This window comes from Hevea brasiliensis, chromosome 4 (genome assembly GCF_030052815.1).
Source record: "Hevea brasiliensis isolate MT/VB/25A 57/8 chromosome 4, ASM3005281v1, whole genome shotgun sequence".
Taxonomy (NCBI): domain Eukaryota; kingdom Viridiplantae; phylum Streptophyta; class Magnoliopsida; order Malpighiales; family Euphorbiaceae; genus Hevea; species Hevea brasiliensis.
The window spans coordinates 593,991-606,769 of NC_079496.1; the positions used below are offsets into that span (position 1 = coordinate 593,991).

A 12,779-nucleotide genomic window follows, 5' to 3' on the forward strand; every position below is an offset into this window, starting at 1 on the left:
TAGGGGGGAAAATGAATGTGGTTTTTTTTTTTTTTTCTTCAATGGAGGCTTAATGAGGTGGGTAATAATTGGTGTCACATTGTAAGAGGTAGTTTTTTTTTAATTATTATGAATATGATTGATCTTTTCTTATTATTTCACTCTTATTATCTTATGGAGAAAAATCAATCAGATTAGTCTGATATTATTAACATTATAAATAAAATAATAATAATAATAATATATTATTATTATTATTATTATTATTGAAAGGTAAAATAAGTGATTTTGCATTGGGCCTTAAGCCTTTGTACAAAAGGTTGTCTCCATGCCAACTGTCATTGTTATAGGCCGCAAACTCACACCTCACCTTGATCATGATGGCACCAAAGGAAACCCACAAAATGGTGAGCCACAGCTCTCCGGGGTCTACCAATTGCATGATATGGGTTGGTCTTTGGCCCTAAAAAGGCCCAAAAAAGGCTTACTATCGTGATTCAGGACACGAACTTGAAGATTGAAAAGTGAAGGTCAAGCTTTGGTGGTTAGTCATTTGTGTGGGACAAAATCATTTGGATTGCGACTCCTCCAATTGCTTATTTTCCTAAATTTTGAAAAACATCTAGTTTATTTTCGTGAGCCTCCCCTTTGTATTTACTTCAATTTCTATACAGTATTATTTCTTATTATTTTAAAAATTGAAATAAGATGTCTCATTAGCATATATTTTCATCCTTTATTAAAAAAAATTCGAAAATAAGTGTTTTATTTTTAATAAAAAAAATGTTTTTTTTTTAAGTAACTAGAAAGTCAGCTAGGTAGTTACAAAATCTCCCAGGAACAAAGTATGATCATTTGAATTTTTTTTTGTCAAGGTAAAAATGCGTACACTCAATGCCCAGAGAGATTACTTAATATTTTAATAAAATCATAATAATTTTATTAAGACTTTTCACATTAGATGTGGGATTCTAAAGATTAGCTTCTGGGTACGGTGACACACTAATAAACCTCAATCAGGATCATATCGGGACACTCGGCTCACCCTTTATTGTTTACTGTGGGTCTCTTTTGGCTTTTTTTTTTTTCAAAAGTAAAAACGTACGCATCCAATATTCAGAAACAGGATCCGATATTTTGATAAAAGCATGATAATTTTACTAATATTATGTATTTCATATAAATGTTATACACACACTCGACGTGGGATCCGAATTACCAACGAATATTTGAAAGTTAGATTTAACAAATTTGTTTGTTTGATAAAATAATGGAAACCGTGAAATAAGTTGGACTTTTCTGCTGACTAAAGTGCTCGTGTTGGTTTGTCCTTTACCAGTCATTTTGGACATCTATGAATCTCTGTATCAATTCATGGGCAATAATAGCCAATATAGCCATCATGGACGTGGGTGGCCCAAAGTTGGGTTATTCGAAGATTTAGGATTTTCTGGCCCCTACACGCCTCTTTCTTTCAGCTTTGGAGGTGGGTGGATCATAGTATACATACTGGTATCTGTACCTCTACAACCCACATATATTTTTATCTGAGTTTTGCAAATGGTGCTTGTTGCTATGTTGTTGGTAGCGCTATCTCTCTTTTTATCGTTTTTGTCTATTCGTTTTCTTTTCCTAAAGATATTTATCTTTATTTGATTATGAATTCTCGTATACTTTTTTTTTTTTTTGTCTGAAGATGAGATCTCTAATACTATTAACTATGAGAATGTCCTATATCTAAATCCCAATCTTAAAAAAGGAATAGGAAAGAAAAAGTTAACCATGTTTATTTAAAATATTTGTATTTTGTCACTTTTAATGATAAAATACCTTAACAATTTGTGTCTTATGTTAAAAAGGCTAGCGACGCAAATTGGTGCCTTAATAATAAAGGTGAGGCTTGTCAATTGTAATTTAAATCTCACTATTGTAATCTCTCTCCTCAATATACATATATTTTTTAAAAAGCTAGACGACTATTTTCAATAAATAAATAAATAAAAAAAAGAAAGCTTTTTTTCTTAAATGAAAAAAGAAGGATAGCAATTTGAATTAGAATTCAAATTCACAATCTTCATTTAAACTCTTTCATCAATTTCTGATTGATTAATTAGCACAAAGTCCAATACATTCTAAGAATTATGTTTATCATTACAAGCTTCTTTAACTAATGTGAACCCAATTTGCGTACTTGATGGAGAGCCAAATCTTTTTCTCAATCACTTACTCTGATTATATCAGGTGGCATATAATATATATGAAAATTAAATTAATTGATGGAGATTTTTTTAACCTAAACAATGTAAACAGGATCATAATTAATAGTTTCTGAAATAAATGTGAATCCGACATGCATGCATGGAGAATGGAGAATCAAATCCATACAGGTGAGGAGAAGGTTGTTTTGTATTCAAGACATGATTACTGTACATACATATTTATAAATATGCAAGATGTCAATAACCATTATAAGTCTTCAACGAGATATGTTCTCCGATAATCAAAAGGTATTTATACAAAGAATATATTTGTTTATTGAGAATAGGGAAATTAAATTATTTAATTACAAAGAGCAAGGGAGACCATTTGGAGGATACTGTAGAGATCAGTGAAATGAAGCGACTTGGTTGCTTCTTTCCAGGCCAGCTTGTCATGGACTGGCATCCTCTCTCTCTCTCTCTCTCACTCACACAGACTTGCAGAGACACACACATGAAAAGTACCCTTCTACCAGCTTTCTCTGCACCTCTCTTTTTTAAGCCCAGATAAAAGAACCAAAAAGACAATTGGTTTCTTTTGCATTTTCAATTCTTCGGGTTGGGTAAGTATTCTACGATGCATCTACTCTTGAATCTCTGGACTTCTTCTATTTAATTATTTACATTTCTTCTTTATCTTCATTTTTAGCTTTTCTAGGATTCCTTTACTGTACCGCTGTGAAGCATTGCAGTATTGTTCCTTCCATTTCCTTTTGACCTACACTAGATCAGCTTTAAATCTAAAATATTTCTCTCCTCTACTCTTTCAGGCCGATATATTTGGAGCTTTCCTTGTGACCCTCCTCTGTGTCGCCATCCACATTGTTTCAAGGTAAATAGTCTTTACTAGCAAAATGCTTGTCTTGTTTGCAGCTTAAACAGTAAATGCCTTAGTCCTAAATTTTCTTGGTATTTTATTTTGGGTTTGGAACTTGTTTGCCCATGAGCTAACTTCTCTCCTCAACATAAGGATGCAATTATCCGGCGTCTTTAGATTCTGGGTAGAACTTTAAATGGCACAATTTAGACCGTATTGTATTATACAGATATTTTCCTTGTTTAATCAAAATGATATCTGAGCTCTTTCCAATGCCTGAGGTATTTATTTGTTTATCTTAGGGTACAGATTATCTATTCGTCCAATGCCAACCTTATTTACCTCCGAAACATAGCCATAAATGCAACTTCCTTGTTGAAAACTCTGCGTTTTGGTCTTGTACGTAGTTGAAGCATAAAATAAGTTGATATTGTTGTCCTAATTGCGTAAGGAATTATGGAAGAGAGCTTTGTGCCATTTCGTGGAATCAAGAACGATCTAAAAGGGAGATTGATGTGTTACAAGCAGGATTGGATGGGTGGTTTCAGGGCAGGCTTCAGGTACATCTTTCTCTTGCCATGAGAGAAATTTCAATATTATCATTTATTATAGGATTGTGTTATCAACGTGGTTCAGTTTGAAAGTTTGCCTTTTCGATTTCTACTGCTGAATTTTATCTTTTTTTTTTTTTTTGAAAGCAATTTTGTCTTCAAATGATGCGCTCTTTTTTGTATCCTGTTATGATTTTCTCAGGATTTTAGCACCCACCACATACATTTTTTTTGCCTCAGCAATTCCAGTTATTTCATTCGGAGAACAGTTGGAAAGAGATACAGGTAATTTACATAATCTTATTTTGTTCTAAGTGGTTACTCTCTTTGTGTGGACAAGTATATAATTTAAGTTCTTATATTCTTCCTTTCTTTTGGCAGACGGGGTTCTCACAGCTGTTCAAACATTGGCTTCTACTGCATTGTGTGGAACTATACATTCCATTATTGGAGGTCAGCCTTTGCTGATCCTAGGAGTTGCAGAGCCAACTGTAATTATGTACACGTTCATGTTCAATTTTGCTAAAAGTAGACCTGACTTGGGATCAAAGCTCTTCCTGGCATGGACGGGATGGTATGGACTATAGTCTTTGCTTTTGCCTTTCAAAATGTACTTATGTGATTTCTGCTTGAATTTTTATCACAATGATATTTACTGACTTTTGTTAGTTTTAGGCTTCTTTTTGTATTCTTACTCAACATTTAAATGTCTGCTGCCATTATATGGCTGTTTGGATGAGCAGGGTATGCGTGTGGACAGCGATCTTGTTGTTTCTACTGGCTATTTTAGGAGCTTGCTCCATTATCAATAGGTTTACTCGCCTTGCTGGAGAATTGTTTGGTCTTCTGATTGCCATGCTTTTCATGCAGGAAGCTATCAAAGTAAGATGACAAACCTTGTTCTTCTCTTTACACCTTATGTCTAATAATATAATCAATGGAATTCCTAAAATTGCTATTCTCAATTCAGTTCCTGAGATTTTGCAAAAGCAATTAATCAATTACATTATGCATAGAAGATTATGATGCTTTTACTGTTGATTTGCATCTCTATAGTACCATATTTGAATTTTAAGTTGGTTTTGAAAGGGAATTATTGGTGAAATTCGCATACCTGAAAGAGAAAATCCAAAGTCAATTCAGTTTGAATACTCATGGAGATTTGCAAATGGGATGTTTGCTTTGGTTCTCTCGTTTGGCCTTCTGCTGACAGCATTAAAAAGCAGAAAAGCAAGGTCTTGGCGCTATGGTTCTGGTAAGTGGGTTGAATCTCAGTGAAAAGCTCAGTCTCACAATCACAACTTTGTATATTTGATAATAAAAAAATAAAAAACATTGATTAGAATAGCTATTATTACTTTCTTACAGGGTCTCTTCGAGGCTGCATAGCAGATTATGGTGTGCCATTGATGGTGCTGGTTTGGACTGCTGTTTCCTATATTCCGTCAGGAAGTATTCCAAAAGGAATCCCAAGGCGTCTTTTCAGTCCAAATCCATGGTCAACAGGGGCATATGAGAACTGGACTGTCATGAAGGCATGGCATTCATTTTTCTTATTCTGTGTCTGTAATTCTCCTGTTTCTTAGACCCAAATATTGAGTTAACACTAACAGCTTATGCACAAAACTGACAGGATATGCTAAATGTGCCAGTTATTTATATAATTGGAGCTTTTGTTCCAGCTACAATGATTGCAGTGCTCTATTATTTTGACCACAGTGTAGCATCTCAGCTTGCTCAGCAGAAGGAATTCAATTTGAGAAAACCGCCTTCTTTCCATTATGATTTACTGCTTTTAGGATTCATGGTACAAGCACCTCTCTTTTTGATGCATACCGCTAGTATATGATTGAAAAATATTGTGTTGTTAAATTTCTGAAATCGTGTAATGGTTTGGCAGGTCTTTTTATGTGGTCTTATTGGAATCCCTCCATCAAATGGTGTCATTCCTCAATCTCCCATGCACACTAAGAGTTTGGCTACACTAAAGCACCAAGTATGCATAAATAGTCTAGGCGTAGGCATTTTGCATTCTTTGTGACTCCAAACTTAAACTTACCTACATCTGAAGTGCTTTTGCCACCTTTTTTTAAAAAAAAATTTGTGATTATGAGGTTTTTCTTTTACAAGCAGTAAAATTGCCCCTAAAATCCTGATGAGTGATGAGCAAAGATGGAAAAATCAAATGTATCAGGTCACATGCGCATGCATTAGTTATTTTACATCAGTATCTACATGTTATGCAGTTGCTTCGTAATCGACTTGTGGCAACAGCTCGCAAATGTATGAGTAAGAAGTCAACCTTGGGACAAGTGTATGAAAGCATGCAAGAAGCCTACCAACAGATGCAGACCCCCTTGATTTATCAGGAACCCTCTGCCCAGGTATATTGACTTGTTTTTAAGTTAATTCATACATAAAAAGGTTACTATTGGTGATCCAATTGTGTGCGTAACAATTAATGGTAAATAGCATGGTTTTGAAACTTGACAAAACCAAGCATTTAGGACAATAAGCCAATGGTTCTATTTACAGTGATAAGTATCAAAATTTTATATATTGGATAGAAAAGAAGGGGTAGACCTAAATTGATTTAGAGGAGAGTAGTACAACATGATTTAGAAACATTATACATTTTTGAGGATTTAACCCAAAATCGTTTAGAGTGAAGAAAGAGAATCCATATAACCGACCTCAATAAATTTTTGGGACAAAGGTTTAGTTGAGTTGAGTTGAGTTGGATTATGCAAGTCTTGGATGACTATCTATAGATTTTTTGTTTTTGCAGTGAATGATTCAATATATATATATATATATATATATATATATATATATATATATTCCTTAGTTTGATCAGTGAATATGGGGCTGACTATTACCTTGCCTAAATTTTTCATGTGATCAGGGATTAAAAGAATTGAAAGATTCAACTATTCAGATGGCCTCAATTGGGAATATTGATGCTCCGGTTGATGAGACAGTATTTGATGTTGAGAAGGAGATTGATGATTTATTGCCTGTTGAGGTGAAAGAACAACGGGTTAGTAACTTGCTTCAAGCTATAATGGTAGGAGGATGTGTTGCGGCCATGCCTTTCATAAAAAAGATCCCAACATCAGTTCTCTGGGGTTATTTTGCTTTCATGGCCATTGAGAGCTTACCGGGTAACCAGTTTTGGGAGAGAATCTTATTGCTTTTCACAGCTCCAAGCAGAAGATACAAGTAACCAACTCATTCCTTTTTCTTCTTTGTTTTACCTTACCTATGTGCAGAAAATTATGTGATTCTATCTTTTTGCCTTCTCGTACTAATTTCCCATTTATTTTCCCTTTCCAGAGTTCTTGAGGAATACCATGCCACTTTTGTGGAAACTGTGCCTTTCAAGACGATTGCAATTTTCACTATCTTTCAGACTGCTTACTTGCTTGTCTGTTTTGGCATTACATGGATTCCAATTGCTGGGGTTCTTTTCCCTTTAATGATCATGCTTTTGGTTCCTGTGAGACAATACATTTTGCCCAAGTTTTTCAAAGGAGCCCACCTCCAGGATCTGGATGCTGCAGAGTACGAAGAGGCTCCAGCCTTACCATTCAATCTAGCAACTGTGAGTTTTTACTTTTCTATTTATTTACAAGCATCAAGTGAAATATTAATATCAACCTTGCCTATTCTTGATAGCACTAACAAGAAAATTTATCGATACCTATAGTTTGAGATGTCATATGTTACTTACGGGAGCCTATGTTTCTTGGGTTTGTTATTGTTTAATACCAGGAGGCAGAGATGAGTAGGTCAGCCTCATTTGCAGATGATGGGGAAATTCTAGATGGGATGATCACTCGAAGCAGAGGTGAGATAAAAAGCATTCGCAGCCCCAGGGTTGCAAGCTCCACTTCAACTCCATCCAAAGAATTCAAGACCATTCACAGCCCACGGTTTTCAGATAAGGTATATAGCCCTCGTGTTAGTGAACTGAGAGGAGAGCTAAGTCCTCGTCAAGGTGGAAGAGGACCATTTAGTCCAAGAGCAGGAGAAGCAAGACCTTCCAATTTGGGAAAAACTGGTTAGAAATGGTATATCATTACCGAATATTGATGGCCACTTGTTCATTAACCAGGAAAAAGAATCACAAGTCATGGATAGTTTAATGTAGGAAGTGTATTATGGGAATTCACATTAGGTCTTTTGTTATTTTTTTGTTGTTAGTGAGGTTAGTAGTTGTAAAATGTTTACCTAACAGGAAGAAATTTGTAATCAGAAAAGCCAGCAAGCAAAGAAATTAAATTGCATGTTATTGATTTCCACCATCAATTGACAAGAATATACATTTTGCACCAGTGTACTACCAATGAGGCAGAGGCATGGGTAGCCATCACTGCGCAGACTAAGTGCTGCTTCTTAACATCAAAGATTACTTCTTAAGGAGAAATCATTTTCACTATTCTCCATGTTAAGACACAAGGCAAAAGGCAAGAAAATCAGAAGCTATAGTAGTGCCATTTGAAGGAATATTGATTTGCCTTAGAGAAATAGGTATACTGCCATGAAAACTGATGAAACTGATCCCTACTCAACATGTCAGTGTCAAAGAAACCGATGAAAACATAAACAGCGCAGTACCATTTAAGGCACGCAAGAACAAAATGGACATTACCTGAAATAATAATAATAATAATAATAATAATAATAATTATTATTATTATTATTATTATTATTATTATTATTCAATGCGAATTATTACATTTCAGACCTCAAATGGCATAATATTGCAGTTGGGGGCCAAGACTTTACCCGAGTTTGATGTGTGAATTTGGCTCCTCGTATTAGTCCACATCCCACTCCATCAGCATCAAGGACAAGCTGCGGCTGCTCTTATTATTGTCTTACTTTTTTTTTTTTTTTTTACCCTTCTGCCATTTAAACTGGGCTTAGCCATTGGATCGGTTCCAAACCAGAATCAGCAATTCAAGATTTGACTAAGGAATCGGAATCAAATTGATTGGCCATGATTCCAGCAACTTCTAGTCCGATTCAATTTCAATTTCAATTTCGATTCTAATTTTGTACAGTTTTGGTTTTGATTAATAAACAATTTGATTCATATAGCGCCGCCATTTTGTTTTTTCCTTTTTAAATCTGGTTTAAGCTCAGCCAAAACCAGTGGTTTGAATTGCTGATTCCGGTTTAATGCTTGAGGAGCAGGGATCAAAACCAATCCCTGTAGCTGGTCCTATTCTGATTCAGAACCTTGAGTCACTGACTCAAGCCCGTCCTGATCTAGTTAAGGGCCTAAACCAACCCCTGGCTGGGCCTACAATCAACCGGTACAAAATAAATTATAGTGCTTGGAAAACTTAAAATATATATATATATATATATATATATATATATATATATATATATATATATATATATATATTCCACCAACAGCAAAATAAATCGAGGATGCTTGTTTTGCCACTTGTGTATTCAATCATATCGTGACATCATGGCAAGAACTCAAGTTATTACCAGGCACCAGCCACCCTGGATTGGTAGCAAGCACTTTTGCAATATGACTCGGTTCATCCACATATCAGTCCACTTCACACAAGTGACAATTACTTGACATTCTAGCGATGTTGAATGAAGCTGGCAGTAAACGAGTAAGGTGCTTGTTCAGAGGACGCAAAATAAAATAACAACCAGGACAGGAATGAAGTTAAAGAGTGGATGTAATTCTACAGGGTTCGTGTTCATAAATGGAAGAACTTTGGGTCCTAGTCCTCGATTAAAGAGGCAGTGGCCCAATTGGATATGGTATACGGGAAGACCTTTCTTTCGCTTCAAGATCCTTCAAGCAATGGGATGTAACTTGGTAAAAAGTGAAAAAAAAAATGACGCAGAAACTTTTAAAAACAAAGACGAATATAAATCTCCATAGACCAACTTTCCACTGTTCTCAAGTCAAGTGAAAAGGACGCACGCACAGTTACCTTAAACCTGATCCTAAAAGCATACGAGACAGATCACAGACTTTCCTGGAAGAAACTTGTCAGAGCATATTGACGCCAGCCTATAATGATGACATGGAAGATGACAAGTATAATAACCGGGCAGATCTATAACATCAACTCCTGTATGAAACCATCCAGGAAAGAAAAACAGCGAAAATTGGTCCCCCTGCTGCATTAAATTTCAGAATCACATAACGATTATCAATAACCTAATGAGCATTTGACTTGCTACCCTTCACTCTGTTATCATGCACATTATTCATTACTGTTTATGATATTGAAGAAAACAACATACAGAAAGCCAGTATGATAAATCCTGCCGTGATATTTCATTCAGCACAAGAAGCTTGAACACTCACCAGATGATAGTCATAAACATAAACAGAAGATGATAACAGTACAGAGGTCTTGCTCTTTATTTATATGTTAACTGAAAATTTTCATCTAATAAACCAACTTCAATCATAGATCGAAAAATTCCAAACAAAAATCATGTGCTTTTGCTGAATTTACGACCAGACACCTTCTCAGACTCATAAATTATGTGGTTGATAAGTCCTCTTGCAGCACTACAAAACCCAGAAGAAATCAAGTTAAACTTTACAGTGGTGTTGCTATCAGAGAAATGAAATAACAAAACTGTATGTGTGAATGCATGTATTAGCAACCTCTACTCCAGCTGTGCACAATAAATACACAAGATGAAGTAACACTTCCTAAAACATGGATAATGACATGGGAGCAACAAATGTGGACCTGTACTTACTCATCCTTCAATTTCTGAATTTTTTCTGGATCAGTCTCGTGCATGTTCTTTTTAAATTGCTGTCTAACCATATCAATGAGAAGTTGTGTGTTATGTTGCTGCACAGTAAGTAAACAAAGGCTTGACTTCCCAACTTTAAATTGATAAGCATAACTGATACAGACAGTTAAACAGAAACCAGACGCTAAAAATCCTGGAAGCAAATTCTTACCTTTCAACTATGCCAAACAACATGGGAAAATGTACAAAGCGTCATATTGGAATTTATGCTGGTGAAATTTTATAATGTTTAATCCAAGGGTGTGTTGAGTAAAGGTTAAAAAATTAAAGGTTAAATATTACACTTATAAGTTTTAACCTTTAAAGATGGTAATTATTAACCTAGACCCCTTAAGGTTAACATTTAACCCCCTAAAAAGGCATAAATATTAATGAGATGAAAAGTTAACCTAACCTCTTTAAGTATCGTAACAACTTTAATGAGGGTTAAAAGTTACAAGGTAACAATTATCTCTTGTTAACCTTGTACCAAACACCCCATAAGGTTTAAAACATGATACAATTTTTAGGACCACAGAGCTTGAGAATATACTAATTACTATGTGACTTAACTAAATATGGATCCTGTTTTTGTTGAATGAAAAATGTTCCCAAAAAAAGAAAATAACCAATTTCTTTCGTCAAAATATTCTGACCCTTAATCTTTGAATATCCCAAGAATTTAAACAATGAGTACATGATCCATAATCTAGCAGTACGAAAATAGTTTCAGATATAAAAGTACATTCAGGACATACATTGACTGTTGGTGGTCATTCTCATCCTCATTATGCTCCTTTTCCATATCTTAAACTTTGAGTTCTAACTTTCTCTGCCACAAAAGTACAACTCTCTAGAGAACATTGGGAAAAGAGGTTCGTAATGCTATGTTTTACATCTACAGTTCAAAATGAAAAGAGTTTCACTTTTGGTTCTTGAACAATCTATATCAATATCCATTGTGACTTCTCAGTAGTTAGAATGAAATAAATGATCAACAAATTGATTAGAAATTCTAAGCTGGCAACCACCATGGGAACTAGATAAAGCCATTGATTTGCTAGGGCCCATCTTATCTCTCAATCACTAACTTCACTAACAAAACCTTCTATATCCATCCATTTTTCCTCAGCTAAGAGCTGTGAAGAGCAAAGACTCAACTGCCAATGTTGGAAAAAGCACAAACCAAGAAACACACACGCAAAAAAAAAAAAAAAATGTAGTTGACAGTGAAAAATAAAATAAAAACCTTTTCTTTCCTTTAACAGAAAAATATAAAAAGCTAAAGCTTAGCACTTTAATACAGTTTAAGCAAATTTCAGTGGCCATTTCATCCCTAACTATACCGTTGCAATCCTTATATCACCTAAAGCACCAAAATAAGTAGGCAAACGAAATTAAGAGAATCTAACATGATTGAAATTAAAATAGTAAGAATCAATATTCAATTAGAAACATATAGACAAAGGCAATTACTAGCATAATATTTTTAAAACTTCATGATAAAAGAAAAAGGAAAAAAGATTGTTGTTTTACCCGATGTCCAATATATTTAGCTCGTCGAAGACACTCACGGTAAAGCTGCAAAAGAAAACCCAATAATAATGAAGCTAAATTGTGAAATTAAAAGTGGGAGAGGGGGAAGCAAAATGAAGAGAAGGATACTTAACCCTAATGGCGTTATTGGCAAGTTCAGGAGGCAAAGCGGTTTGCAGAGAAGGCATCGTTGGGCAATTTCTTCTTCCAAATGAAGCTGAGAAATGGCGATCAATGCCGTGGGAACATAGCAAAGACTACAATACTGTAATGGATTGATTTTGAAGAAGAAGATCAAGCCTCAGCTTACTTCGTCGGAGTCGGAGAGCAAAAGCGCGAGATTGGAGAAAGACTTTCCTTACTTCTCACTTCCTACTTCCTTTAGGGAACTGTGAACCAAGCGGCGCATTCCAAGCAAAAGACAATGAGAGTTAGATTTCCAGAACGACATGACGTTTCAAAGTTCCTCGTATCCGTGGCATGGTCGACTCCTAATTTATAATTTCCATTAGGCTTCCATTTGTTATTTTCACAACAATATTTTTTATTTGTTTAGTTGTAATATTAAATTAATAATATGTATTTATATTATATATATATATAAATATTTTTATATTTTAATAAAATTTTTAAAATTTTAAAAAATAATATATTTTTTAAATAATTTAATTTTTTTAATAAAAAACTATATATATATATATATATATATATATATATATATATATATATATATATAAAGCCTTAATTATACAACTAAAAAAAAAATTTCTTTCCTTTTTACTGGGATTGAACGGAATGCTTTATAGATGTGAAGATTGACAATAACTCAAATATCAT

The 12,779-nt window shown here is 34.5% G+C and overlaps 2 protein-coding genes across 3 annotated transcripts; one reads left to right on the top strand and one right to left on the bottom strand.

Annotated features, from left to right (window-relative positions):
* Positions 1 to 2,573: 2,573 nt before the first annotated feature.
* Positions 2,574 to 7,899, top strand: LOC110637228 (probable boron transporter 2). The gene is made up of 14 exons (XM_021787234.2): positions 2,574 to 2,800; positions 3,008 to 3,069; positions 3,506 to 3,614; positions 3,808 to 3,890; positions 3,987 to 4,179; positions 4,349 to 4,487; positions 4,695 to 4,860; positions 4,974 to 5,140; positions 5,239 to 5,412; positions 5,506 to 5,601; positions 5,852 to 5,989; positions 6,511 to 6,827; positions 6,942 to 7,209; positions 7,380 to 7,899. The coding sequence occupies exons 3-14, from the start codon at positions 3,511 to 3,513 to the stop codon at positions 7,671 to 7,673; spliced, it is 2,139 nt and encodes a 712-aa protein (XP_021642926.1). The 5' UTR covers positions 2,574 to 2,800; positions 3,008 to 3,069; positions 3,506 to 3,510; the 3' UTR covers positions 7,674 to 7,899.
* A 2,009-nt stretch (positions 7,900 to 9,908) lies between these two features.
* On the bottom strand, positions 9,909 to 12,379 carry LOC110637229 (uncharacterized). Of its 2 annotated transcripts, none has more exons than XM_021787237.2 (4): positions 12,077 to 12,379; positions 11,943 to 11,987; positions 10,368 to 10,426; positions 9,909 to 10,170 (listed from the first exon to the last, which is right to left on the bottom strand). In XM_021787237.2, the coding sequence occupies exons 1-4, from the start codon at positions 12,128 to 12,130 to the stop codon at positions 10,092 to 10,094; spliced, it is 237 nt and encodes a 78-aa protein (XP_021642929.2). In that variant the 5' UTR covers positions 12,131 to 12,379; the 3' UTR covers positions 9,909 to 10,091. The 2 variants fall into 2 exon arrangements, with proteins under 2 accessions (XP_021642929.2, XP_021642928.2); XM_021787236.2 differs by having other exon boundaries at positions 10,368 to 10,465; positions 12,077 to 12,353.
* Positions 12,380 to 12,779: the final 400 nt, after the last annotated feature.